The sequence below is a fragment of the Leptosomus discolor genome, chromosome 2 (genome assembly GCF_034619465.1).
Source record: "Leptosomus discolor isolate bLepDis1 chromosome 2, bLepDis1.hap2, whole genome shotgun sequence".
Classification (NCBI taxonomy): Eukaryota; Metazoa; Chordata; class Aves; order Leptosomiformes; family Leptosomidae; genus Leptosomus; species Leptosomus discolor.
The window spans coordinates 4269059-4294102 of NC_141392.1; the positions used below are offsets into that span (position 1 = coordinate 4269059).

The 25044-nt window shown below is 41.8% G+C and overlaps 1 protein-coding gene across 1 annotated transcript in view; it reads right to left on the reverse strand.

Annotated features, from left to right (window-relative positions):
* Positions 1 to 562: 562 nt before the first annotated feature.
* LRFN2 (leucine rich repeat and fibronectin type III domain containing 2) overlaps positions 563 to 25044 on the reverse strand; it is a 39301-nt gene continuing 14819 nt past the window's right edge. Inside the window, exon 2 of the mRNA XM_009961426.2 lies at positions 563 to 1481. Within this exon, the coding sequence (XP_009959728.1) occupies positions 563 to 1481 (919 nt within the window). The remainder of the gene's footprint in view (positions 1482 to 25044) is intronic.

Consider the following 25044-nt stretch of genomic DNA (forward strand, 5'->3'; position numbering starts at 1 on the left):
AGATTATGCTGAACAATTTGCTCTGATCTGTCCTTGTGGATGCCCCGTCTGCACTTCTGAGAAAGTCGCTTACAATGACAACCAGATATATCCTAGCACCAGTCTTATATCCACAGAAGTGTATTTCTGTGGTTAAAAGAAAAGAAAGAGGTGCCCTTTTTAAAAAAAACAAAACAAAAACAAAAACAAAAAAAACCAAAAAAACTGTAAAATTAAATTTGTGCTGTTAAACCCCTTTTCATCCTTCTTGTTTAATCTTGTGTGATGGTTCACCAAGAGTCCGAGTAACTTTTGGAAAGAAACGCTGAATACAACTAGCAAATTCCTTGAAACATTCACGCATGTTTCGGTTGGAGCCAGACAAGAATGACGCCGTACGTGCTTATTCACATTTCATGACCTTCTTTCTCTTTTATTATCCCTGTTACTTATCTGTTTACCTATCTTTTTGGCCAGTACAACTGAAAATGTTTCCTCCCCTCTCTTTCCAAATGCATGGCCCTGCAGCAAACCACGCTTTATAACACATGAGGGGAGAAAAGGAGCGGGGAGACACTGGTATTTACACTGTGCTTTCCATTACCCACTCTGAGCTCCCGAAAGTCCCTTTCGCCCCTGTTAGGTCATTGTCTTCATACTGCAAAAGCATGCCGTTCACCGAGAGGCTCCTCTTTGTCCAAATGTTCGTTATCTTTTTTGGGTAGGTGCAACACTGAGATGTGGCAAAGTCCCCCATGTCAAAAGAATGGCTACGTTTAGTTTTGCCCTCCAGAGGCAACATGAGGAGGCTGCGAAATTTGGACTCCGGCTGGCCAAGCAGTGGCTCTTTGTCCGAGTGGCGGGCCACTGTGGAAGTTCTGGAGTCTGTCATCTCCTCCTTTTTCTGACATTTCAGTTCCAGGGAGGCAAAAGCTCCCATTAGCCGGTCAATATTGTGTTTTGACCTGGAAGGAGGCCTCCACTTACTGGACAATGTGCCCTGTTCACTTTGGAGGCTATAGTCATCACAGTCACGGCTATTTGCAGAGCTGGAGGAAGAGGAGATGCTGCTCCGCGCAGACTGACAGTTAAATTCCATAAGTTCATTTCTCACGACCACTTTGGGGTTGACTTGGGGCAAGACTCCATTCTGAACTGGTTGTGCTCCATTTGTCTGTGAGTAGACATTGCTGACGTTAGACATCTTCCCCTGGGAATTGTTGCAGACCTTGTAACGGACCATGAGTATTACAATGAATACCAACAGAGTCACCACGATGATGCCTCCAATTATCAGAATCATGGTCCCACCCAGGAACTGGCTGTGCATCGACTGGCACTGAGGGTAGTCTTCTTTGGTGAAGAACTGGGCGCATCCTACGATATTGGTGGCAGTAAGGGTCGTGGCTGTGTCATCCCACATTGCCAGGACACAGAGGTCATAGCCTGTCCCAGAAACAAGGTTGTTTACAACAAAGGCTTTGTTTGTAGCTGGAATCATCCTTTAAAAAAAGGAAAAAAAAAAAAGAGAAAAAAATTGGTTATTCTTGATACTATGGGAAAAGAGCGGAGAACAGACATGAGAACAGACATAAGATCAGTGTGGTGTTTACCGTTCTGGGCACTGGCAGAGAGGAGTCAGAGCCATAAAATTCAAACAAGCATTCAAGCTTCCCAGCGCCTGTGGGTCCCACGTCCCAGCATTCAGCAACACACAAGTTTTGAGGGCCATCTCTCGAATGTGCAGTAAAAAGAATAAGAAAAAGCAGACCAAACTAGTTTCGTTTTTTTTCCTCCTCATTTGTGTCTGTCCTAATCTTGAATATATTCAAACCCGAACAAATAACTCAGAATACAAATACATGTCTACAAAGAGCCGTTTTTTCTGAGTGTGCTAATGACCCTTGCACTCGCTGAGTCTGAACCTGGCAGTTGTCACATCACCTCACAGGTGCCTGAACATTTATTATCTAACATCAGCAGGTTGCTTACCTTGCGAAGACAAGGGGCTACATTTAGTTTTCTCATTCCCTGAGAATGCAAGGCAGGCAACCACTTCTCTCTCTTTCTCCACTCTGCCACCTACTTCCCCCAGCCTCCTACTCCCCGCTGTGAAAAATATTTCCTAGAAATGCAGCTATCATCTTCTTTGCCAGAAATTTCTCGCTGAAACCACCTTCTTCTGTGTGAGTGAAAAAGGAATACTGGCATTGGCAGTATGTGCTTTGGAAGTGTGAGGAGAGGTAGGAAGATGCAGGGGTGGAAACAAGAAAGTTTCTTTAAAATAAAAAATTATACTCAAATATGAATCCATTTTCAAAAACCAAATAGCTCGGCCTAAGCTGTGCTCCAAGTTTGGTCATTTATGGATATTATTCTTTGCTGCCACAAATCTTAAGCAGTCGTTTGAACTCATGCAATATCAGAGCATCGCTAGCATTCAAAATTAGCAGATGGGAATGAACATGGTCTACCCCCACTTCAAACTGGTGAAAATTGCAGCATATTAGTGGAATACAGTGGAGAATCCCAGATTCAGTGCCTGGTGGGTAGCCAAGAATAAAACCAAAGAGATGCCCCATGCATGTTTCTCTTTATTCCCATATAACAGGCTGGAGTGAGAGAAAAAAGCTGAAATTAGAAACGGCCCATTCAGACTTTGAGCTGCAGATCTTTAGCACCAGCAACGAGGGAGCCCTACGGGCACTTACACCACACGGCAAGCTGGTGTGACTGTAACTGGGACGGTAAGGCCTGACCAGAGGAAAAAAGCGTACTCCTTGTGGGAGCGCCAGGCTCTCTTAGCCTCAGATATTCATCCCAGCTAGCACAAATTGCAGCTCTACAGAGGCTCTCCTGTGCAGTGGGAAGGAACAGGCCTGCACAGAGAAGCAGCAACGTCAAGGCACTGCAAAGATGAGCTTCTGAACATCTTTGCGTTTATGCATTCACACCACTTACACAACCCTCCAGTCTGGCCACAGGCGAGGATGTGGCTCCTTTTTAAAAAGCAAACAAACACACACAAAAATTCTGTAAGGAAAAGAAATAGTGGTAAGAGACATCTGGAATATAAACATCACCTGGCAGGTTTACTCAATCATATATTTGAGATTCTTGGCACATTTATCACCCTAATGGGGATGTTTTGCACAGGCATAGATGAGCTATTCAGAATGAGCTGAGAGGTCATAAAGCAGCCCTCCTGGAAAACTCCAGAGACATTTGCTAAAATGGTTTCTAATAATCAAAATGGTTGACCTCAAGTTATTTCTAATTGTTCTCCTCTCCCTGGACCCACCACTGGCCACAGCAGCTGAGGCAATGCCTATACTCTTTTGATTTGTTCCAGGAATTTCATATGCACACACCAAGGATGATACATGGAATAACAAAACTCTATTGATCTTCAAACATATGATCTTCAAACTCTTTGAACAGTTTCACCAAGTGCTTCATACCTCCTTCGGTATCACCTAGTGCTATATTCCACTTCCTACCACCACTCCCAGCCACGTGCTTAAAAAAATACTGCAGTGTGCAAGTCATTCAAAAAATATTTCACTGCGAAACCTCATTACAAACAAGTAGCACTGTTAGCAGAGAGAATAGTCAGACTTATAAACTGAGTCTTGAACTTGGGTCATAACTCTCGAAAAACAGAGCTATAGCACCATCTGTTAGAGCGGTCCCTTTTGCTCTGCACTGCTGAAACACAGACAGACCTTTATATTCTCTCCAAGCGAACAGCAAACAACTGGGTTTACACAGCCTATAGCTTTGTGTGTATCTTATGCATATAGAAAACAGTCTTTCAGCCTAACACTCTATGCTAATTTATATAGAGTGAACACTGGTAACTTCAATCATTTACAACATGTTTTCTTCAAATACAATTACACACAAGCTTCCAAGGAAGTGTAACTGCCTGGAATATTTCAAGGACTGGCAGGTAGTGATAGTGGCATGAAATGTAAAGCCAGTCCGCTGTTAAATGTGCAGCAGTGAGGCTGTAGCCAGTCCTAAAGCTTGGCCAGGTTAACTGTGTTGAAACTTGCCCTAAAAGCTCCTTAGCCCTTAAAAGAAACAGTCATTTCTAAACTCAATCAGTCCTGGAAGCTACAGCTGTGATAATATTGGGACTAATAATAGCTTTATAAAAGATCACAGTTGCAATCCCAATTACGGAAAAAGCAATCAACTCTCCATAAACATCTAAAATGAAGAATTTTGGATGCTTCCGTAAATAAACTTCAAAAGTTCTTGTAAAATATCCAAATTAATGCTATTGTTAAAGAACAGCTGAGCATAGGAATAAGCACCAAGTTCAAGAGTACTAGGAGTTAAGTAATTAATCTCAGACTCAGTTTTCTAGCTTGCAGGGAGGACGATCTTGCTTTCATGAAGTTGCCAAATTATAAGAGTATTTTGGCATTCCTCCATGTTTTAGCTCACCCTCCCCAAACATACTGCCAGTCAGCTGTGATGGATGACATCTCTTAATTTTCCCCACACCTAAAATCAATGCAGATACATTTTCATTCTGGGGTATTGATGACTCTCTGATCGTCTCCAAGACGGGTAGCTGCAAGATGCCACTTTAATCTTTGCTTTGCTGCTTAACAGGGGCAGCCTCTTCATGGCTGCTCTGTACACCTAGGACCATTAATCACGGGCCACTGCACCCTGCCATGGGGACTCAATAGCTAGGACCTGCCACAAAACTGAAAGGGGTCAGTAAAACTGTGTCTAGGCAGAGATCTTGCAAGGCTTTGTTCGGTTGACTCATCAGCTAAACACATAAAATTGGTTTCAGGTAGCAAGAAACCACAGCCTTGTTCATCGGAGATCAACAACAGCTTTTGAAAGCTCCTAGCTTTTGAAACGCAGATCCTAGTGGTCATTTGTTCGCCCTCAGATAGCAAACATATTTAATTGCAGCAGTATCTTGAGGCAAGGAGCCTGATGTTGTCCACCTGCTTTTCAGGACAGTGTGATCTTGCAGAGATGCTTCTTATCACAGGGGAGGAATAGAGATCTAAATTTGATACTAGCCTTTCTTTAGGGAAAAAAAAAAGTAGCAGCTGACTAACTGCAAGAGGAGATCAACTAGCAAAACACTTACTTATTTTTAAACTAATGGTAGGTTATGATAGGTTTTAATGTGTACAGTTTAAGGAGCCCAGGAGCAGTGAGGACTGGGAAAACAAATACTCAAGCATGTTAACGGTGTAAGTGTAAACGTAGCCCTAGCTAGGACAACAGGAAATTTGAAAATCTCACTACGGAAATTTCACCGTCCACACACATAAGATACAGTAATTTGTGTCTTTCTCCTCTGGTTTATTTTCCTTGGGGTAGGAGGAGCAGGCAGATCTCCTCCACTTTGGTGCCAGCATTTTCTTACCTGTTTCTTAAGCTAGATTGTAAATCCTATCTGAAGGTCAAAATACTCCAAGAAAAACTATTCATATAAGAACATGGTTCTGATCTCTCTGAAAATCTTGCCTCTGAGGAATGAAATGAGCATAGGAGTCCTCTTAATTTACAAAAAAGCCCTCTTCTCTCACCCTTTGGCACAATAGCATCACTTTTTGGAAGAGGAGGAGGCCTATGGCCAGAATTTGGGCATGGCATAAGCGTCTGAAATAGAACAGCAATAGGCAGATGCTCCTATGAGAATTTACGTGTGAAGAGCTATGAAGCTGAGATGAAAGTTTGCAGGGCTTTTGCAAACAATACATTCCCTTCAATCCATGGGCATTTAAGTCTCATTTTGTCAAAGCACCATAAGGAGACCATGAGACCCTTTTTAAAAAAAGGAAGGATAGTGCTGGCATCCTGCTTTGAAGACAGCCTTATTTTCTTACCAATGCCACTAAAAAGTCCTTGTTATGTCCTTGTAGACACAACATACAGAAAGCAAGCGATTTTGTAATTATTCACTTCAGTGTGTGGTGATACTAAGAAATTTAGAAAATTAATTACTTAGAAATGCAGGAGGAAGAGGTTTGCTGCAGACTTCACTTGTAATCCCAGATGCAAGTGAGCACTGAAGCTTGCAAGGAGGGAACTGTGCTGAGAATTTAGGATACCTGAGTTTTGTTCTCTATCAGTTACACTGATATCAGGCTCTACTTTATCAGTAACTCTCAGTTCCTGAGAAATCGTTCGGCTTCTGTGAGCCTCCTCATTTATAAAGCGGGGATAATGCCAGCAATCTCCGTTCAAGAGAGACCTGCATTGTATGGAAGGAAATTAGTAGATATTATGATTACACTGTAATATACAAACGGGTTCTTTTCTTCTTTGTAGCGCTGGGGATTAGCAGAGGTGAACTGCTGGTTAATACTGTGGTTATGCAAAACAGACAAATTAGAGAAAAGACAGATTAGGCTAATTGGCTAGGCAATTCTGTTCCTCTTCTCCATCGCAAGAGGGGTATGATACCATCTAGTTTTAGCTAGATGAAACTGCTTTAATCACAGAACTTGCAGCGAGCTGTCAAGGCACTTCCTCTGGGAAGGCACTTGCAACTCCCAAGACTCAGTTTTATAATGACCTGCTAGATTATGTTGCTTTTCTCATGGCCCTTTTTTTTTTGTATTATCAAGGGTATATACTATCTACAGTGCAATATGATTTCTCCTTTTGAAGTGAATGCTAAGAGTTTAAAATGGAAAGTCATGCTAATTTATTAAATGCTTGTATCTGGGGGGGGGGGGGGGGGGGAAAGTCTAATTCCTTGGGTGTGAATTTTCTGCACCTAAGCTGCTCAACCCAAACTCCTCCTGTAAGATTTTGTGTCTATATGCTGTGTCCCAGGGCAGGCACCTCGTAGGAAATGGTCCGTATCTCTGCTGGTAAATTCTCTTTTCTTCTAGAGTGACTTCAGAAAGCTGTATATCAAAAATAGCCCTTGGAATACCAGCTCCTGAACCATGCTGGAAAAAGCATGCAAGGAATCTTACCAAGACATTAGCAGGATAGATGACGGGGTTCTGGGGCGTGGGAATGTTTCTGGGCCCTCATTAACTTACCAGTGCAGCTGCAGCCTATGCACGACTTATGAAGCAACTGCTAAACAGTAGTGCTAAACCTTGTCACTGTGCACTATAGTTTGTAACGAAGAGGGGAAAAGGGAGGGGAAGAGGGGTACCAAGGTGAAAGAGCTAGTGTTCTGTGAAATCATATTCCAGTTAGTTGTTAGCACACCAACTTTCCTGTGTAGCAATGCCTTAGTGTGAAAACATCAATCTCAATGTACATTGCTGTTCTTCAACTTCTTCTTGCACAAAGTTGCACACATAAGTGCAAAATATTACCCTGATTTAGAATTAGAAATTGATTCAGAAATATTTAACATCAGAATCTGACCAATTTTCATTTTTCAGTGAAAATCTCAAGCTAAAAGTGTTCATTTATTTTGTCACTAAGTTTTTTTAAATCTTTCATTCCAGGCAATTCTAAACCAAAGACGATTCCTTCTAATACTCCTTTAAAGTATTGCAGAAGGGTCTGACAGAGTCCTGCTTTTCAAGTGCAGTGTCAATGCCACTGGGATTAAAGTAGGATGGTAGAGAAAGGGGAGAGGGAACGTATCAACAGTGACATACTGGGAAAAAGAATGGCTAAAGAACATGTAAAAAGAGTGCATAACCAGAAGATGGAGTTCACTGCCTGAAGAAGGACCACATAAAGTATCCTTTAAAGCCTGGTGGACGTAGCTCAATGGCACACAGATCTTGCTTCTTATGAGACAAAGATAGTGATGAGGTGTTATTTCATTGAGGACAGGTAAGGAAAGAAGAAGGAAGAGAAGGCTGAAGTAAGAGAGGGTGCAAGAACAGAAGAGGATAAAGAATGTTGTCGGCTCTGGCAGTGTCAGAGCAACAGAAAACGATAGAAAGACAAACAGGTTCAAAACAGCCATTGGCAGAGCCCTATCAGGCACATGGCTACCGCCAAAATGATGGAAGAAGTCCAGGTAGCCACTGAATGGGGACCAAGATCACAAAACCAGCTCAGTATATGGTTGATTACAATCAAACATAGGTGACAACCTTTCAGCAAAACCAGGACAATGAGAAAGACAGCGAGTGACTCAGTGGAAAGAGTTCAGATGTTGGACAGCTATTAAGAAGGCTGGAGAAAAGGGCAAAAAAGATCAGAGGAAGACTAGAAGGATCTAAATTGAAGTGAAAATGTCACACGTGATGTATTGCCTCGGAGCAAGAGCAAATAATTGACAAATTTGGACTGCATACTTGGATTCTTCTCTGATGCCAACTTTTGTAATTTCCTTGAACATTTTGAGGTGTATACTGGTGTCATTCTTTGCAGTATTTTTATCCTAGAAAAAGCTGGTTTCTGCAGTCATGGAGTGAAAGTAGAATCTAAAATGTTACTAAAAATTAAGATAACAGGGGAGATTAATTTCTGACCCTTCAAATTTCAAAAAAAGCCCATGAATATATACCTTCATATCATCCTAAAGCCTCAAGAGTCAAAAAACAAAGTGCCGAGTACATTGTTGTGTGAGATCTCATAGCCTTTTGGTCCTGATTCAAGATTTTTTTAATCTAAGAACCTGAGAAAGACAGAGACCTACTGTGACCTGCATCTTGAAAAAATGATAGTTGCATTTCTGCTGTCCTGGGAAGAAAGATAGTTGTTAATATTAGCAACAGGGCGTAATTCCTCTGTCAGTCACATCAACGTAAGGAAATGTCAGGTAATACCAGGAGGTAGCCAGACTTGTTCAGTAAACACTAACTCAACCCAGCATGAATAATTTCCTGCATTTTTTATTTTATTAGTTTTGGGGGGATTTATGACACACAATCATAATTTTGCCTTCAGGTGGAACATTTATTATTAAACACAAATCCCTTCCTGCTCTTCTGAAACTTGTCTCCTCATCACTCATGCATCCAGCTGCCCTTCAGAGAATCTGTCTTGTCAAATGAAACACACAGTATTTCATTATTATTTCCTGATTTGCTTATGCTCTTTTCTGCTCGTTTGGAAAAGTGGGATGGGAGGTGGGGAAAAGAAGACAGAGCCAAAAGCAATTGATATGTCTGTCACAAGATGGTGAGCCAGGGAGATACTGATAATGAATATATCCCCTGTGCTACAGGGGAAAGTAAAAAAAAAAAAAAACAACAAACCCAAACATTAAGCTACTAGCTCAGAGAATATAAATTTCTGGTGATACCTGATAGGCTGCTGAACGGTGTCCGCTGGGGATGCACTGAAATCATTCAGCAGGTGTCAGAACAAAGTGTAGGCTTCTAGGGGACATCCCTGCACAAGGCTGAGAAAGGGGAACCGTGGTTCAAAGTATTCTGCTCCCCTCCCTTAGCCATTGCTCTAGGAGGAAATGTTCCCCTCTCTCTTATTCCCAAGCAGAAGCAATAGGGGGCAATAGGGGGCCACAGGCAGGCAGAACAGGTGAGGCACTTCTGGATGACTGAAGACCACCAGAACCATTTTGTAATGCCCTGAATCAGTGAAGGTGCTCAGCTCAGCTGTCCAGGTGCAAGCTACAGCGCCGGGGCAACCTCGTTTTGGTTAATGTTGGTGTGACAACACAAAGTCAGACTTTAAAGCTTCCTGATCTATGCTATCTTTTCTTTCACTTGGCCATGACAGCAGCCGGCATTTAGTGCCCTGATGATTAAATTTGATATTTAAAGGGGATGCAGACATACCCTAGGGACATTTGGGAGCACAAAATACAAATCCAGTCGCACCCAAACTATTCAGCTACACACACAATGCCTTTCACCTCAATGTATATGAGATACCAACTGCCTCAGAAAAAAATCCTCACACTAATTCAAATCCAACTAAAACATGTTTAAGCTCATTAACAGAGTAATTGAAAGCCCACACAATATTTCTGTTAGCAAATGTGAATCTGAAGTATTTATGGAAACAATGCGTAGCCACACTGGTAAATTCACCCTGCATCACGCTAATGCAGAGTTAGAAAGCTATTCTAATTCACGGCAATGTTTCAAAAAGCCAGGCAGTAAATTTGAGGTTAATCAAAAAACACCTAAACTCTGTAAGTTGTTTTACTGATAGTCGCAATAACCCTTTACAACTACCCCCTTTCTAAAGATGAGAAGAGATGAAAGTTATCCGTGAAAGGTATGCTCAGGTCATCAAGCAGAGTGTGGGACCTGGGACACTTTTTTAATGGCCCATACACTTGCCTGAAGTTTCATGCTTGTTTTCTCTGACTCGGGTAATTTCGAACTCTTTTATGCAGAGTTGGACAGTTACACCAGAAAAGGTCATCCTACCAAACCAACAGAGGTTCCCAGAAGTGAAGAAACATTAGAAGTAATGAGCACATTTAGGAGTTCAGAGGAAATTAATTTGCAAAAGAGATTCTGCTGTTTTCCTGGCAGAACACAGCTGTGAGATTCAGCTATATGCCGTCCTTTTCTGGAGAGTTACAAGTGGGGCTTTCCACTTATTTCCAGGCAGTGAAATCTGTGCAAATTATAATGACAGGATCAAATAGAGCTGACTGGGATCCTGTAGTGGTTAACAGCTGCCCATCCCCTTTTTCTGTAAGAGCTTGAGTGAGCTGAGGTGAAGAGAAGGATCTTCAGTGACTTACTAGCAATTTTATTCATGCTTACTATGCAGAGCACTTATGCTAGATTGTGACTCGTGTCCTGCAGAAACTCTGTGTCCTACCACAGAGGTTAATTTTATCTCCAGAAGGTTGTGCTGGAATGCCAAAAACTCCAGGCACCGCTTGAAGTTATGTTCGCCTGTGTTTTGTAACTGACTGGTCAAAGCAAAGTCCAGGATGCTGTTTCAGGCTCTTCTGTCACAAAATCTTTGTGCACTGGTGAGGGAAGTGTGGTGCCAGCTAACAGCTGACAGGACAATTCTAACTATTCCAGCCAAAAGAGTCTTATCAAATGAATCAGAGATCTCACTACCATAGAAACTGTGTATACACTGATATATCAGTCTGTATAGAAAAATGCTTCAACATCAGTTTAAGACACAATTTATGCACTATTAAAAAATTTGTTCATATATCATGTAAGTGTTCTCCCACCTCAGGGACTGAACTTGTTATGAACAGTCTCAGGAGATCAGGAATGGTTATCTACCAGAACCTCAAGCATCTGTCTTATCATGAAATGATGAAATAAGTTTAATTCCCAGTGAAGGAAGGGAGAATGGCGTTTTCCAGTTTTCAAAAAATGAGCTAAAGAAAGATCAACTCACCAAAGATACAGTCAGAGTACACCTATATTTAGAGAAGAACATAGCCACAACTGAAAAACATGAAAAGGGGTTTATTTGGAGAGATTTTTACCATCACAGGTAGGTTGAAAATCAAGCAGGAAAACTAAGATTGAGGATCCAATAATATGGAAAATTATTGGAAATAACTTCCACTATCTAAAATGGATACAGTAGAATTGCTTACTTCCTGTAAATTAAGAAAACTTACTGAAAAACTGTAAGGGAAAGTTTCAGTAATAAGCTTTTAGTATCAACCATCAAACTTTTAGTTTCTGAATTAAGAGAGAAACTTTTGCAACAACAGTCTTTGTGAAACAGGCACAACAATGCACAAAGAGAACCAGGATGATTCAGGGTGATGTTTGCAATAACATTGGGGGGAAAATTGTTTTTTTCAGTTGCAGAATGAGAACGTGGGGTGCAAAAAACACTAAAAATGAAAAGCATTGTCTCCTGGGGTGGGTGGAAGGAAGCAGGGGGGCAAAAGAAGCAGCATAAATACATAACAAAGGCGTTTCCTAAAGAAGAGATTTGACATTTTGCCACTTTCTGGGTATTGCATATAAAGCAAAGGAGAAGGAAAAGGAAGGCTAGAAGGACTGCATAGACTGGTAAGACATGGGGGCAGTGAATTTCAGAATGCTCTGCAAAACGCCAGAACACAGTTCCATCCTTTCAGTTTGTGGTACCAAAATTAGATAAAAGCATTTCTCAGCAACCAGAGACACCCTGCTTCTTTCAAAGCCAAGCCTGGACTGAAACCATACTGTGTGAAGAGTGCCAAATACATTACTGAAAAGGAAGGTAAACCCCATCCGCTAAGAAAACAAGTTTTAATTTATAATGACCCCAGGAGGGAGAAAAGGAAAAGTCAATGCTCGATTCCAATAGTAGCGTGGTATCATCGCCTAGACATATGTTTCTCTGCTAAGGGATCCCGGCAAGTGCCACAGATTTCTAGTATATGAACAAAGCGTACTAAAAAGCAGTCTACTACTTCCTTGCATGCTACAAATGAGACCCAGAAAGCTGAAGGAAGCTGCCATAAATCAGGCAAATGGCATGACCTAAAAACTGAATGTAAGCCGTCCAAATCCCAGGCTGTGCATCCCAACAGTGAACCCATTGCAAACAGGAAAGCATGAGCATTGCTTACTGGATTTTCTTCTTCCAGGCACTAGCCATATACTTCGCAAATATGTATTCAGCCCTCCTCATGTTACTTCTCACTCGTGGAAAGTACACAGAAGGTTTAAGTACTTGGAAAGGAATTAAATCCTGCCTTTAAGTAAGGTTACTAATTGAATGAGTTTACAATTACAAGACTGCTCAAATTTGGTGTCTGCTTTTTATTTCAGAGAACCACAACTGATCTGTTTAGGTTTGATGATGTGACTTTAAGAAGTGACTAGAATTTCTTCTCATGTTTCAAATTGACTGAAGTTCTACCCAGCTCCTGAGATTTACCCACTTACCGCTTAAGTTACACAGTTTTGCTGAATGTGGTGTTAGGATCAAATAGACTCAGACAATGAGCAGTTGATCAGCAAGTTAATCAGCTTTCACATGAAAACCAACCACAACAAAAGCTGGATGTGCCATCAGTCTGTTGATACAGCTACATCTAGATCTGCTAGGTTTATTGCTTCTTTACCATGATTAATTATTAGTCATCATACCTGAAGGTATCTGCAGTCGTGGATATTTCATTGTCCACCAGCAGAACAAAAGCTTCTACATGTTATAGGCATCTTTATGAGGCCATTTGAGACAATGGAAAACAGCTTGTGAATAATTTCATTGAAAAATTCTATAAATACTGTGGATTCATGTGTGTAAGAGTGCCCTGTGCAGTTGAAAGTGAAATGAAAGAATGGGTTTTTCTTTATCTTTGCTTGAAAAACTTTCAAAGCAGTGAGTAATGAAGGAAGGGACTGGCAAATTTCTCTGCTTTGCAAAGTTTTAAGTGCAAAACCTGCAAAACTCTCTCTTCTTCACTCTGTAAAATCTTCTCTAAGATTTCCTGCTGTAACTCCAGACAGCATAAGTACGTAGGACATGCAAAAATGACCCTGAGAGCTAAAAAAAGGAGAGCATGGAATAAAGTGCAAATCAAATATACAATAATATTAAACCCACAATTTTCGCCTGCTTGGAGAATACAGAATCACTCGTCATTTCTACTGTCAGACAGGGGAATGCTGTCCCCATCCTGTCAAAATGAGCAATGGCAGAAATTTGCCAAATGTTCATTGATGTTTAGGAGCAAAACAGATGAACTGCACGTTGATCCACAACATCAAGCAGCATCTAAACCTCAGTGCGACCCCTCTGAAAAGACTAAGGGTTAAAATGCCAGACTGTATCATTCCTAGAAAGGAGGGTAAAATAAATACTTTAAAAAAATCATTACATAGAAATACAAGATTCCAGGCTTCTTGAAGAGCGCAGCCAGCACTGCATTCTAGGGCACATTAGTTCTATGACTCTGTTTTCCCATACATATACTTATCATGAGTACTATCAATAGGGCATTTATCTCAACATTTCTGATAACGAATGTAATCCTTCAGAGGAAACTTAAGCATGTGGCTCCTTAACTACTACATGGCCTGGGAGAGTTCCTTACATTTGCAGTCAAGAAAGAACAAAATCAGTTGCCCTCAGTAAAGCATTCTCCTTTCTTTCCTCAATAAATGATCACACAAGAAGTACTGGAGTGCAGCTCAGAGCGTATGAGCAAGGGAATAAAGCAGACAAGAACTTTACTTCCATATGAAGTACGGCGAAGCTGTGCTCCGCTAGCAGAACTGCTCATTGTGGCGTCTCTGCGGTGGGCTGGGTTAGAAGGTGCCCTAAACTTGCCTCTGCACCGCTTGATACACAGCTGCTGGGCTCCAAGGTCGCTCCTCTAAATGATGATTGAGTGTCCTCTGTAGGTTGTGCCAAGACAGTGCTGTCCATGTGGCGTGTGAAATTTGGGTAAGCACTACCATCAGTCTGCGGCAGGACTTCAGCAAGGCACAGCGGCTGTCTTTTTGCTTGGGGAGAGAATGAGGGCCAGACTTGAGCACCTTGACTGATGAGATGACCTTTCCTACTTTCTTGCTGGGGAAGTCAGCCAGCTTCGGAGTGAAAGCATTTCCATTTCTAAGTTTGCTTTCCTTCCTTGTTCCTCTGCCTCACCAAAACGACAGGAGGAGGAGAGTCACCAGCAGAAGAAACGAAGCTGCAAACCTGCTGAACAGCAACTCTGACTAAGCAGAAGGGGAGGACACGGCCTGTACCCAAGTGTCTGGAAGAGGAATCCCTGCATTTCCCCCAAAAGATGTAGCAAAAGAACCAAATTTGGAATGGTCTAACAAGAGCTGTCTTTTGTCGTTAAAGTCTGCTGGAGGGCTGCCTTTGCTTCCACAGTCCCTGGAGACATCTCAAGCAGAACACAGCCCTGTTTCGTTCCTTATGCCTTTTGCAGCAGATCATAAAGGTAAGAGAAATCCTGTGTCCAAGAACCTGAAGGGCTTTTTATCCACTTTAAGGTTCAGGATTGCTTTCAGAAAAGACATTTAGGGTGTAGGCCTTTGCTGGCCAGGTACACACCATCTTTGCAGGTGTGCATTTGTAGTATCCCCCCACGTTCAGTGCAAATCTTTTTCCAAGACCTGACTTGGGAAATACTGGCCTTACCGTGACATTGCCACAAATGATTAATTGGTGGTTTGAAAGTGCTGCATTCAGGGAAGAAGTGGAGATAGCTGTGGCACTGCAGAAAAGTTCTATGAGCTGCTGCCTTTTACATAACTTGGAGAAGTTACTATCTAATGTGCCTTGTAGGCAGATTAAAATTAACTTATCACAGCCAACAGAAACTATAGACAGAGCCAAATCATTCCCCACAACGCATGTGTTTCTCTCTTCCACATTAGCCTGACGATAAGTCACAAGTCAAAGATGAGTCTGGTCCTAAATTCATGTAGCTGTGCACCTAATGAAGGTGTAACTCTGGCTCACTTTGATTAAATTTCAGTGAAATATTGAAGAATGCTTAATTGGTTTTAAAACCTCAGCAGCAGAAAAGAATTTATTCCGTCATGACTAAACATCATACCTATGTTTCAGAAAATTAGTTGGGTTTTAATGACCATGATGGCAACTTTTTGCAGTGAGACAGAAAAAGTAAATGGACGAAAATGGTTTTGTAACCGAAAGTGTAATTTCTTACTCCATAGTGTAAATACGTGGTGGTCAGACACAGATTTCACTTAGGTCTTTTTTTGTCACGTGTGCTCTGGGTTTGTCTGCAGACACTGGCCTTTTTATTCTCTGAAGTGTCCCAGAACTTTCACAGACATATTTCTGAATCCACTGCTATGTGGAATTTTTTTTTTTTTTGTTACCTTGCTATGAAATGAATCACTCCACCCTCCCTCCAGCACGAAGACAAATGTGATTGCTGCTCCTGAACATATGGTACAACCTAAAAAAAGTTATCTTGTAGGAGTGTATCTGTAGGGATCACTTATCACACAGTCCCCAACAGAGGATTTAGGAGATGGCATCGTTTTTTCTTGCTCAAACTGCTCATGTTCAGCATTTTTCTGTATGCTGCTTTCCAACACACTCATGATTCCTCGAGAGAGGAAAGCCCACTCCCATTACAACTGGCCTTTCATGTGTTGCTCAGCAAACTTGGATTCTCTCTACTGCCAGGGACTAGTTGTGTAAGATGCAAAAGCAAACGTACGAATGTTACCCTCCTTTCTGTGTTCATCATTTCCATCTGATATTATGCCACTTTTTTTTTTTGTCTCTGAAGAGAGCAACCTGTAATCACGTGAAAAGACAGATTTTCAAAGTTACAAATTTCTATGCTGCTTTCAGCTTGAGAGATGACGTCAGCATGGTATTTTATCCCAAAGCAATCTTCTCAGGTTACAAGTTTTGTCTCCCTCAAGAACCTATGAACATCTTCAGAGAGACCCATGGGATGAAAGCAAAGGGTCCTTGTTACACGGGAATTCACTACAGGTTTAGGCAAATACTTTGAGGCCTTCTGAATGCTTTAACCAATATCCAAAAGTGTCTAACTAGAATAGTCTCTAATGGAAATCCTTTATAAAACTCAAGAGACAGCTACCCTGAGTTGAAGGAACATCTGGCTGTATTCTTGGCTATAAGACAATCCTATACAGCTGGCTCCTCCAATGCTTCTGTGCATTGGCTAAAATAGATTTAAGGCTTGGTAGAGCAATAGTTACTGCAGTTGCCAACACAAAAGTTTACTAAGGCATGACAGAAGTGGACCTAGCTAGAAAACCTCACTGAAACACAAACCCCTTACCTAAGCAAAGATTGCAAGTTTGATGATGGCTGGTGTCAGGAGGGTACATTTTTAAGGATGGGACGAAGAAAATTTTGCCGTGGGTGCAGGATGACTCACATAAAGGTGAATTGGAAGTATATGGGGCAGTATAGCCATGAAAAATTACACAGTAAAGATGCAAATGCATCAGCTGGATTCATCTTGGTTTAAATCAGAGTCACAGGGATGAGCACAGTGGTCCTAGGGAGACTTCTGGTACTACGCCTTAATGCTCCCTTCAGTGAGTATCAGCAGAAGTGTTCTAAGGCTGTGCTTGTGCTCACTAAACCTGACCAAACCAGTGCCACTGCACTGGGTCTGTGATTATTTCTTAAGAGAAACCTGCTCCTGCAATCTCTCAACTGCAGCCCTGCTGGCATTGCAGTACTTGAGACCTTGACACAGGCATATCAATAACACCAGCAGAAGCAGCAAAGAGGAGGACACTGATGAATGACTCGGGTGACTACTAGCCATCCCAGACAACAATACACCCCAAAAGACAGATCTAGACCAAACCTCTTCCATAATGACTAACAGCAAAGAAGGCAGGCTGAAAGGCAGAGAGATGTGTCTGCAGTGCCCAAGATCTCCTTGGACGCAATTGTCCAAGGGACTGGTTAGCAAAGAGCATCCCTACAGTCAAACAACCAAGAAGTATACTTCTTCATATTTCTTCCTCTCAGTTGCAGCCCAGTGCAGTGTCATAATACCCTTTTCTCAGTTTACTCCCAAGTACAAATGTTTCTTGAAAGCTGGATCTTATTGAGATAAAATCCATTTAAAAGATTCCAGAGGAACAGGATAGGAGACAACGGATCGTAACTTAATAGCTTACCCAGGGAATAAACAACAATAGAGAGAGACTTTGATCCTGCCATGTGCTTTCTGCATCTGTGACATTTCTTCAGGTTTGGTAGGATCTTTCCTACCAGAGTTCTAGACCAGGAGTCTCTGAAATGATCAGTACCAGTTGTTTCCATCAACCTGACTTTCAGGACTGTCAGAGGAGGGTTGGTACTTGGAGACAAGCACTGACTGAAAGCTCAACAGACTTCTATGATGACAGTTAAACAGGTTCTTCTTAGTTCTCAAGGAAGATGAGGCCATGTAATACCCATTTTTGATACAGCTTAAGAAGATCCATTCAGCATACAACTGCTGTGACATGACTGCCAGTTAAAGTAATGAATATTCACACCCACAAAAGTTAAGGCAACTGAAATCTTAATGCATATAGTTGTAGCATTAGTGTACATTGAGATGTTCAGTTTTACTGAACCTGCTGACTTTATCAGAAGACTCTGATTGACAGTTTGAATGTATAAGCCTTCACTTCAGCCTGAGAAATATAAAGAGTGGTTTACACATCTGGACATACAGACAAACCAATAAGCAAACAACAGACTTTGATGCAGGTTGGAGACAAAGTTGTCCTATTTAAAGCTGTTGTGAATTATTAAAGTTGAGAATTTTGCTTTTGGAAGAGTCAGAGGATGGTATGAGCTTCTATATTTCGGGGAAGAGGGCAGGGATTGCAGATGTTTGGAGTAAAAAGAATAACATCATGGGTGACGGATGGTCTGTAATTGGCCAAGATGACTGGTTAAATAGCAAAGGATCCTCATAAAATGATTGAGAGATAGGCTTAAGAAAGCCCAGGTGGCCGCAGGCAATCTGCCCAAGGCCATGATAAAGACAAGCATCCGGGGTTTATTTATAGAAAAAGACCTAGGACAGCTGGTTGAAATTGAAGGAGATGCAAAGACACCATGGAAAGACTATGACATTTCATATGTAAAAGGAAAAAGAAGGTGGTCCCAGGTATTTAAAGCCAGCTCTGGCATCTTCAGAGATAGGTCATTTGTTTTGTATCCAGTGACTTCCACCTGAAACATGTCTGTGACTGTAAGGTACTTCTGTGTGTTATTATCACTACTCAAAAAGACAGAAAAAAACCCCAAAACATTTAGTAGCTTTTTCTGAAGGCCACAGGACCACATGAACACAGAAGAATATAAAACTAATGTCAGCTTAGCATGTTAACTACATTTCCTACAGTACTGCTCTAGTTCTAAGGTGCCTCTACTATTACTTTGATCATCAGAAAGTCTGTAAGGGAAGCCAGCATCATTCAGCCCAAGGGTTTTGTGCAGCAGACCTTTAATGTTTTCATGACAAGCCATTTTCAAAACTTTTGCTGTGTAGATGAAATAAAGATGACCTTTATGCTTTACTTTTCTCCATTCAAGGTCAACACCAGTTCTGTGATCTACTGACAATGGCACATGATGACCACAGAGGATATCCCATTGCTGCCAATGATTAATAGTTGTATTTCACTCTCCTTGGGGCCATAACTCACTCAAAGCTTCAGCAGTTGAGAATGACGGAACATCCTTGGAACAGATAAATCCATAAATCCTTCCAAGCCAACAAAAAATTGCCAGCCTTCTAGGAGTTTCTTCACAAGTCAAGCTATAGTTTTCGGAGTAATGTGTGCATGTAACACAAGAGGGGGGAAACCAGATCACAGATAGGAGAAATCAGAGAAGTAATTTAAGGCTGGTTATTGTCATTTTCTGTTCAATGTTGTTCATCTTGCAGGAGGAAAATGTCAGACAGGCAGACATCAGTTATTGTTCACAGTATCTGCATCTGCAGCAGTCATTTCATTTGCAGTTGTGCTGGGAAGCGCATTCTGAAGCACACGACCTATGCCAAAAGCAGCTGTATAATAACATCACGAGCCAGCCTTCAAAAGGACTGCCTGTGGGAGTAGTGTATCAGTCACGTCATTTGGAGATGTATCTGCCGATTTTAGCCACCAAGGGTTTTTATTTCTGAGAGCTTTGTAGGACAAATTCGTGTACCAGAGGGAGCTGGACTATGTTTAGGCTAGTGCATAATCTACAAATGGCTCAGTCACTGAAAGCTCCATCTTGCTGGCTGGCCAGAGCTCAAAATCTACTACTAGGGAGAGAAAGAATCTTGCCCCATCCTGGCAATCTGGGGGGCCAGCGCTGCTGCCTGGGGCTGTGATGAGTCCAGCTCATGGGTCCATCTGAGACCTGAGCCCCAGGGAAAGGGAGAGCAGCTGTCACTCTGCTCTGAGGGCGCACTGGAGCTGGCGGGAGGAGGAAGGGCGTCCCTCCTTCAGCTGCCTCGGCAATTGCTGTCTCAACTAGCTGCTGGAGCTAGGTGGTATGGAGGTGTCTCCTGGGGTGCCAGGCAGTTTGTTTGGGTAGGTTGTCAACCACACTCAGCTTTTTTGTAAACAAAACAGAAGGCATGTGAGAGTGCCAAAATGCTGAGTGTTGGAACTCTCAGCTACACACCATAAAGCTCTGCTTTGAAGTTGAACAGAGCTTTTCTGGGCTTATAACAGAAAAGTCTCCCGTAGTTCTCAGAAGCTGTGGTTTATTTTTTTAAAAAAAAGATATTAAAATGAAGTAGTTTTATTTGCACCTTTTCTTTTTAATAAGATTGTTCACAGGTTAAAAAAAAAAATAGCCTTTTCAGCTATCCATTTTCAAAAGCAGAACTTAGGAAGCTCTTTTTACTGCTTGTTTTTCAGTGAAAAATTTAAATTTTAATGGAATAGAATATTGTTTCCTACATATTTTTCCTACGTGTTGTATAATTTCACTTTTCATTTTGGGGGAAAATATCTATAATTTTCTGAGTTGTTCTACCTATAGATATTTAGGATTAGCAACGGCCTAACTAAGAAAAGCTTGAATATTTCTCTGAATAGTCAGTCTCTGCAAAGTTTTGGTACTTATCCAAATCTGACTGAACAGCAGCGAAATTTCCATAGCTTCTGAGAATGCAAACCAGGACTTGAACCCGCAGAATAGGCTGTTCTTCTTCCATTCCTGGCCTGCTCTACAGCCAAAGAAAGTACCTCATGTTACCCCTGTGCTGGAGTAGAGAAAACACTGAATTTTCAGAGAACTGTGTGTGCTAACCCATCCTTGGAAGCAATATTGCATTCCTTATCTCTGAGTCCTCACGGAAGGTTGCTTCCACCTATGATTATCTCAAGGGTAGTTGCTGTCCTATATATGATAGATACGTGTATCTCAGACATTGTATGTTAACTGATGAAACGGTGTCCTAGGTATATATTCATCTACCTGTGATCAGCAAAATAATGGTTGCTATAAAAGGTATCTCAGTAGTGAGAGAGCAGAAGGAAAAGCAGCCAGTCAAATCATAAAACACAGTCCCAAAGAATTTATCTAGCATACACTTTTAGACAAAAAATCTCTGCAAAAGTCAAAAGTCGTAGCTCTCATAATTACTAGTTAGCAAAAAGTCTCACAAAACCTCCAGCTTGATAACTCTGAATAGAAAATAAAGCTGAAGAAGTCTCAGATGGTAATGGATTAAATCACAGGTGGACATAGAGAATCCAGTCCTGACAAGTGATCTGTTGTGACTTAACTCTGCTCAGCTCTTGAGTGGTAGAAAACTCCACAGGGGAACAAAATGAAAAGAAATAAGGATTGCATTAAGCAGAGTTACATGTAATTCATATTTGGGAATGGAAAGGGGGAGGAAAGATAATGATTTTTTTTCCCCAGAATCGATCCCTCTGCCTTCATGTACCTTTTTATGCGTTCACATATGTCACCCTTTTCATACTGTATCTTCCATCTTCATTCCTCTGCCTTTAGCCAAATGTCTTGCAGCTCTCTGCCTTTATGAGCCATCATTAAAGCAACATGTAAGAGACACCACTGCAGACAAACAGCAATGTGTGTCACCTAGTAAGCTGTGCTGTCACCACAATGAAAAAGACAAAACATCATGCATTCAAAAATCGAGCAAATCACCTGAAAATGTGAGAGGGGCTTATTGTTTCACCTAAGGGCAAACCTCAGTGGGGAGGGTGCTGCTGGGGTGGGACAAATGTGATGTCTCTTGCTAGTGTTGGAGAATGACTGAAAACTATGGTCTCTCCCAGGACACGAGCTTCAGCTGGAGGTTTTCTGCTCCTGCAGCTGCGGCTGCATAAGGCAGAGCCGTTTGGTTTCTGTCTGACAGAGGGATTCATTTACTCAGGCCAAATCATCGCCTCCCTGAGGGAGCTTGTGTAAAGTGCACAAGTATTTTATATTAGTTGGATGTCTCTTGGACCAAAGCTCTTCCAGGCACTAACACTAGGTGTATCTAGCCAAACCTTGGTATTCTGGCAGAAAAACTGGCCCAATACCCCAAATGAAATGGACTTTTAGTGTTAAAATAGGGGTTTCTGCTAGATCCAGTTTTTCCTTGTCTCTTGTGAGGAAAATTAAATGAAATCTATAGCTGTGGGGAGCCACCACGCTCTTCCTCTCCCTGGCACCTGCGAGGGGTGCTCTACTTCCAGCCCATGCACTGCTCTCCTCCACCACATCCTCCGCTCCCTTCCAACACCCCAACAGACAGCCACCCCTTTGACTGGTACACCCCGACCATCCCTTCGCCACTGCAGGGGCTGAAAGCAGGGACAATACGCAGGGAAGGAAGACCTCTGTGGTGAGGGGAGAGAGAGCAAAGTGAATGTGATGAATTTAGGGAGCTTTGCTTCCAGAAGGAGAATAACTCCCCAAGGGGCACGATGTGTGGTGGGGATGGGGCTGTCACTCCCAACGCTGTAACAGCCAGAAAGAGATTGATAGCAATGTTTCCACGTTTCCAAATTAAATACTTTTAAAGTTTTCTTTCCATAAACAAACAAAACAACTGTTATGGAGAATTTTCAGCCTGATTCTTGACAGAAACAGATGTTGCAATACTGGAATTTCCCATGGGACACATATTCCAGGGTTTGTTCCAGGGCTAGAAAATAAAACTGAGTTGATATATGGTTTGCTTCTTCACAGCCATTGCAGAGGCAGGTGGCTGAATGGTGTGCTAGACAGATGTTGCATGCTGCTGCAATGACTGAGACACCAACTAGTGTGGATTTGTTTGTTTTTTTGTTTTTTTAAATTAGTTTTTAAATGTGCTCTTTGTTCAATGTAAGGAGCAATCAATTACTTTGTGTTTCTGTCCCGTTATATGGCAGATTAAGGTTTACTTTGGGTAAACTGAGGCACTGGCTTCAAATTTTCTCCAAGATAACATCTCTTGTTTGGCAACTAGTAAATGTGACCAGATTTGAAAAGCAGCCTGCAGCTCTTTTGAGTATGTGCCTTCCTGTCATTGACAAGCTTAACTAGGGATAAGCAGAAGAAAGGAAAATGCCAGAAGCCAGGAAAACACTTGTAGATCATGTCCTCAGGGACTTTCTCTAAGTAGGAAGAAGGTGTCTGCTTCTATGTCTTTTCCTGGACTCCCTTTGCTGCCCCAAAAAGATGTAAAGTTTCTGGATTGAAATCACATAAAGAGGGGTAGAAAACAGGTTTTAACCCAGTGCAGGTATTACAGTTTCACTAACTGATGGACATGAAGCTCAGCAAGCATGTTAATGCAGTCTTAACTAGGGAGGTAGTGGGACCAGCAAAATGTGAGGAGTTGGGTCCCCGTGACTTGCAAAGCCGGAAACTTCTCAGCGCCTTGCAGCTGTAAGGTCACAGCTTGGCCACCCGGAGCTAGAGTGCAATCCTGACTAAGTTCATAGTAAATGCTGGTTTCCAAATGTTTCATCCCAGCCCTGGCCTTGTTACTGTGACTAGCCACATCCAAGGAGTGCCAAGAAAGAAGAAAACTGTCTACAGCACAATCACACTTACACACAGTGAAAGCAGGGAGCAAAAAGTCTAAGACTTTGCTCAATACTGCCTTCAATAGTTGAACAACATCTAGTGACTCTAAATAAACAATTATGAAATAATAAGGAATGGAGAAATGTGATCGGCCATGCCACTACAAGGTTATATGGATTTGGACAGGAAGTTGTAGGACTTCAGTTCTTGTACGATGTTGTCAGAGTATGCAGTGAATTTGACAAGGAAGGCTAAGGCCCACCTGGAATTAAAGCTGACAAGGGATGTCAAGGATAACAAAAGGGCTTCTTCAAGCACGTCAGTAGCAAAAGAAAGATCAGGGAAAGTGTGCAACCTGCTCTAGGTGAACCTGTTTTAGCAGGGGGGTTGGACTAGATGATCTCCAGAGGTCCCTTCCAACACCTGCCATTCTGTGATTCTGTCATCCTGTGACTTTGCCAGAGTTAGGGACCACTGGAAAAAGCATATGTTACTATTCCACGTTGCAGCAACATAAACCTTACCACTTTGTGTGCTAATCAGGCCAAGGAGCAAGTCTCCTTGCCTGCTTCTCTGTGCTACTCCTTGTTTTCTTTGGGTTTTTCAAGAAAGACCGGACAGCTTTGATCCTGTTCACCTGTAACCTCTAGTTCAGCACCTCAGTGAGCACCTAAATCTTTGCCTAGAGTACAGCTAGCAACAGGAGCAAGATTTATATACTGGCAAACTAAGCCTGCTAAGGAAAATGGATTTATTTTTTTTTGTTTGGAGATACAAAGGCCAAATTCAAAAAGTCTTATACTTGCTAGATAAAATGTATATTTTAAAGGTGTTTGTATGAAGGTTAAAACCACTTTTTCTCTAGTAAAGCTATATCATTATTATTATTATTATTTTCTACTCTAAAGCCAAAATATCAACTAAATTTTGCAGGAAGTTTTATGTCAATGTGCTACTCCTAGGAATATGCCACCTCTGCCCTCCAAAGTGCTATTCTTTTCACTCCACTTGGATAACCAGCATATTCATAAACCCCAGTGAAACCTGTTGTAAACACCTTTGCTACCACAGAATTAAATACAATGAAAAATCTAGGAGAAAACCCAAATGGAAACTGCTTAAGAACAACTAAATAAAAGGATTTACTCTGAAAAATACTCCAGCTCTAGAATAATTAACTAATTAAAGCACAGCAAATGTAATTATCTACCATGAGAGAGCCTGGATGGGGAAAACAAAGAGAAAAGGTGAAGCAAACAGCAATATTATGTTTTAGTGGGGAGAAAACCAAACAGCTATAACCTCGTATGCTTCCATTAGGCAGAGTTTGTATAGCACAAGGTCTTGCCACCTCTTCATCCCACTCCAACTTGGCGTACAAAGGCGCAGTACTGCAGTACTAAGCCCTGAAACGCGACTGTTGCAGTCCCTCAGGCTTTGTTAACACTCTTCACAGGTGTGAATCCTGCTCCCAGTGTTTATTTCGTCCTTCCCCTTGCAAACAGTCCTTCACCTCATAAAAGGCGTAAGCATCCCCAGAGAAAGAAAACAGAATATCAACTACTAGCCATACGTACAGCTTTGTGTCCTCAACGTGGCTCGTCTCCCTAAGCAAGTCATGCAAGAGCCAAGCATTCATGAATGGTCCTTCTGCACTGGTTTTCTAGCAGAGCAATTGCAGCACTGCTGGTGCCACTGAGGGTGCAGGAGGTTTGCCTG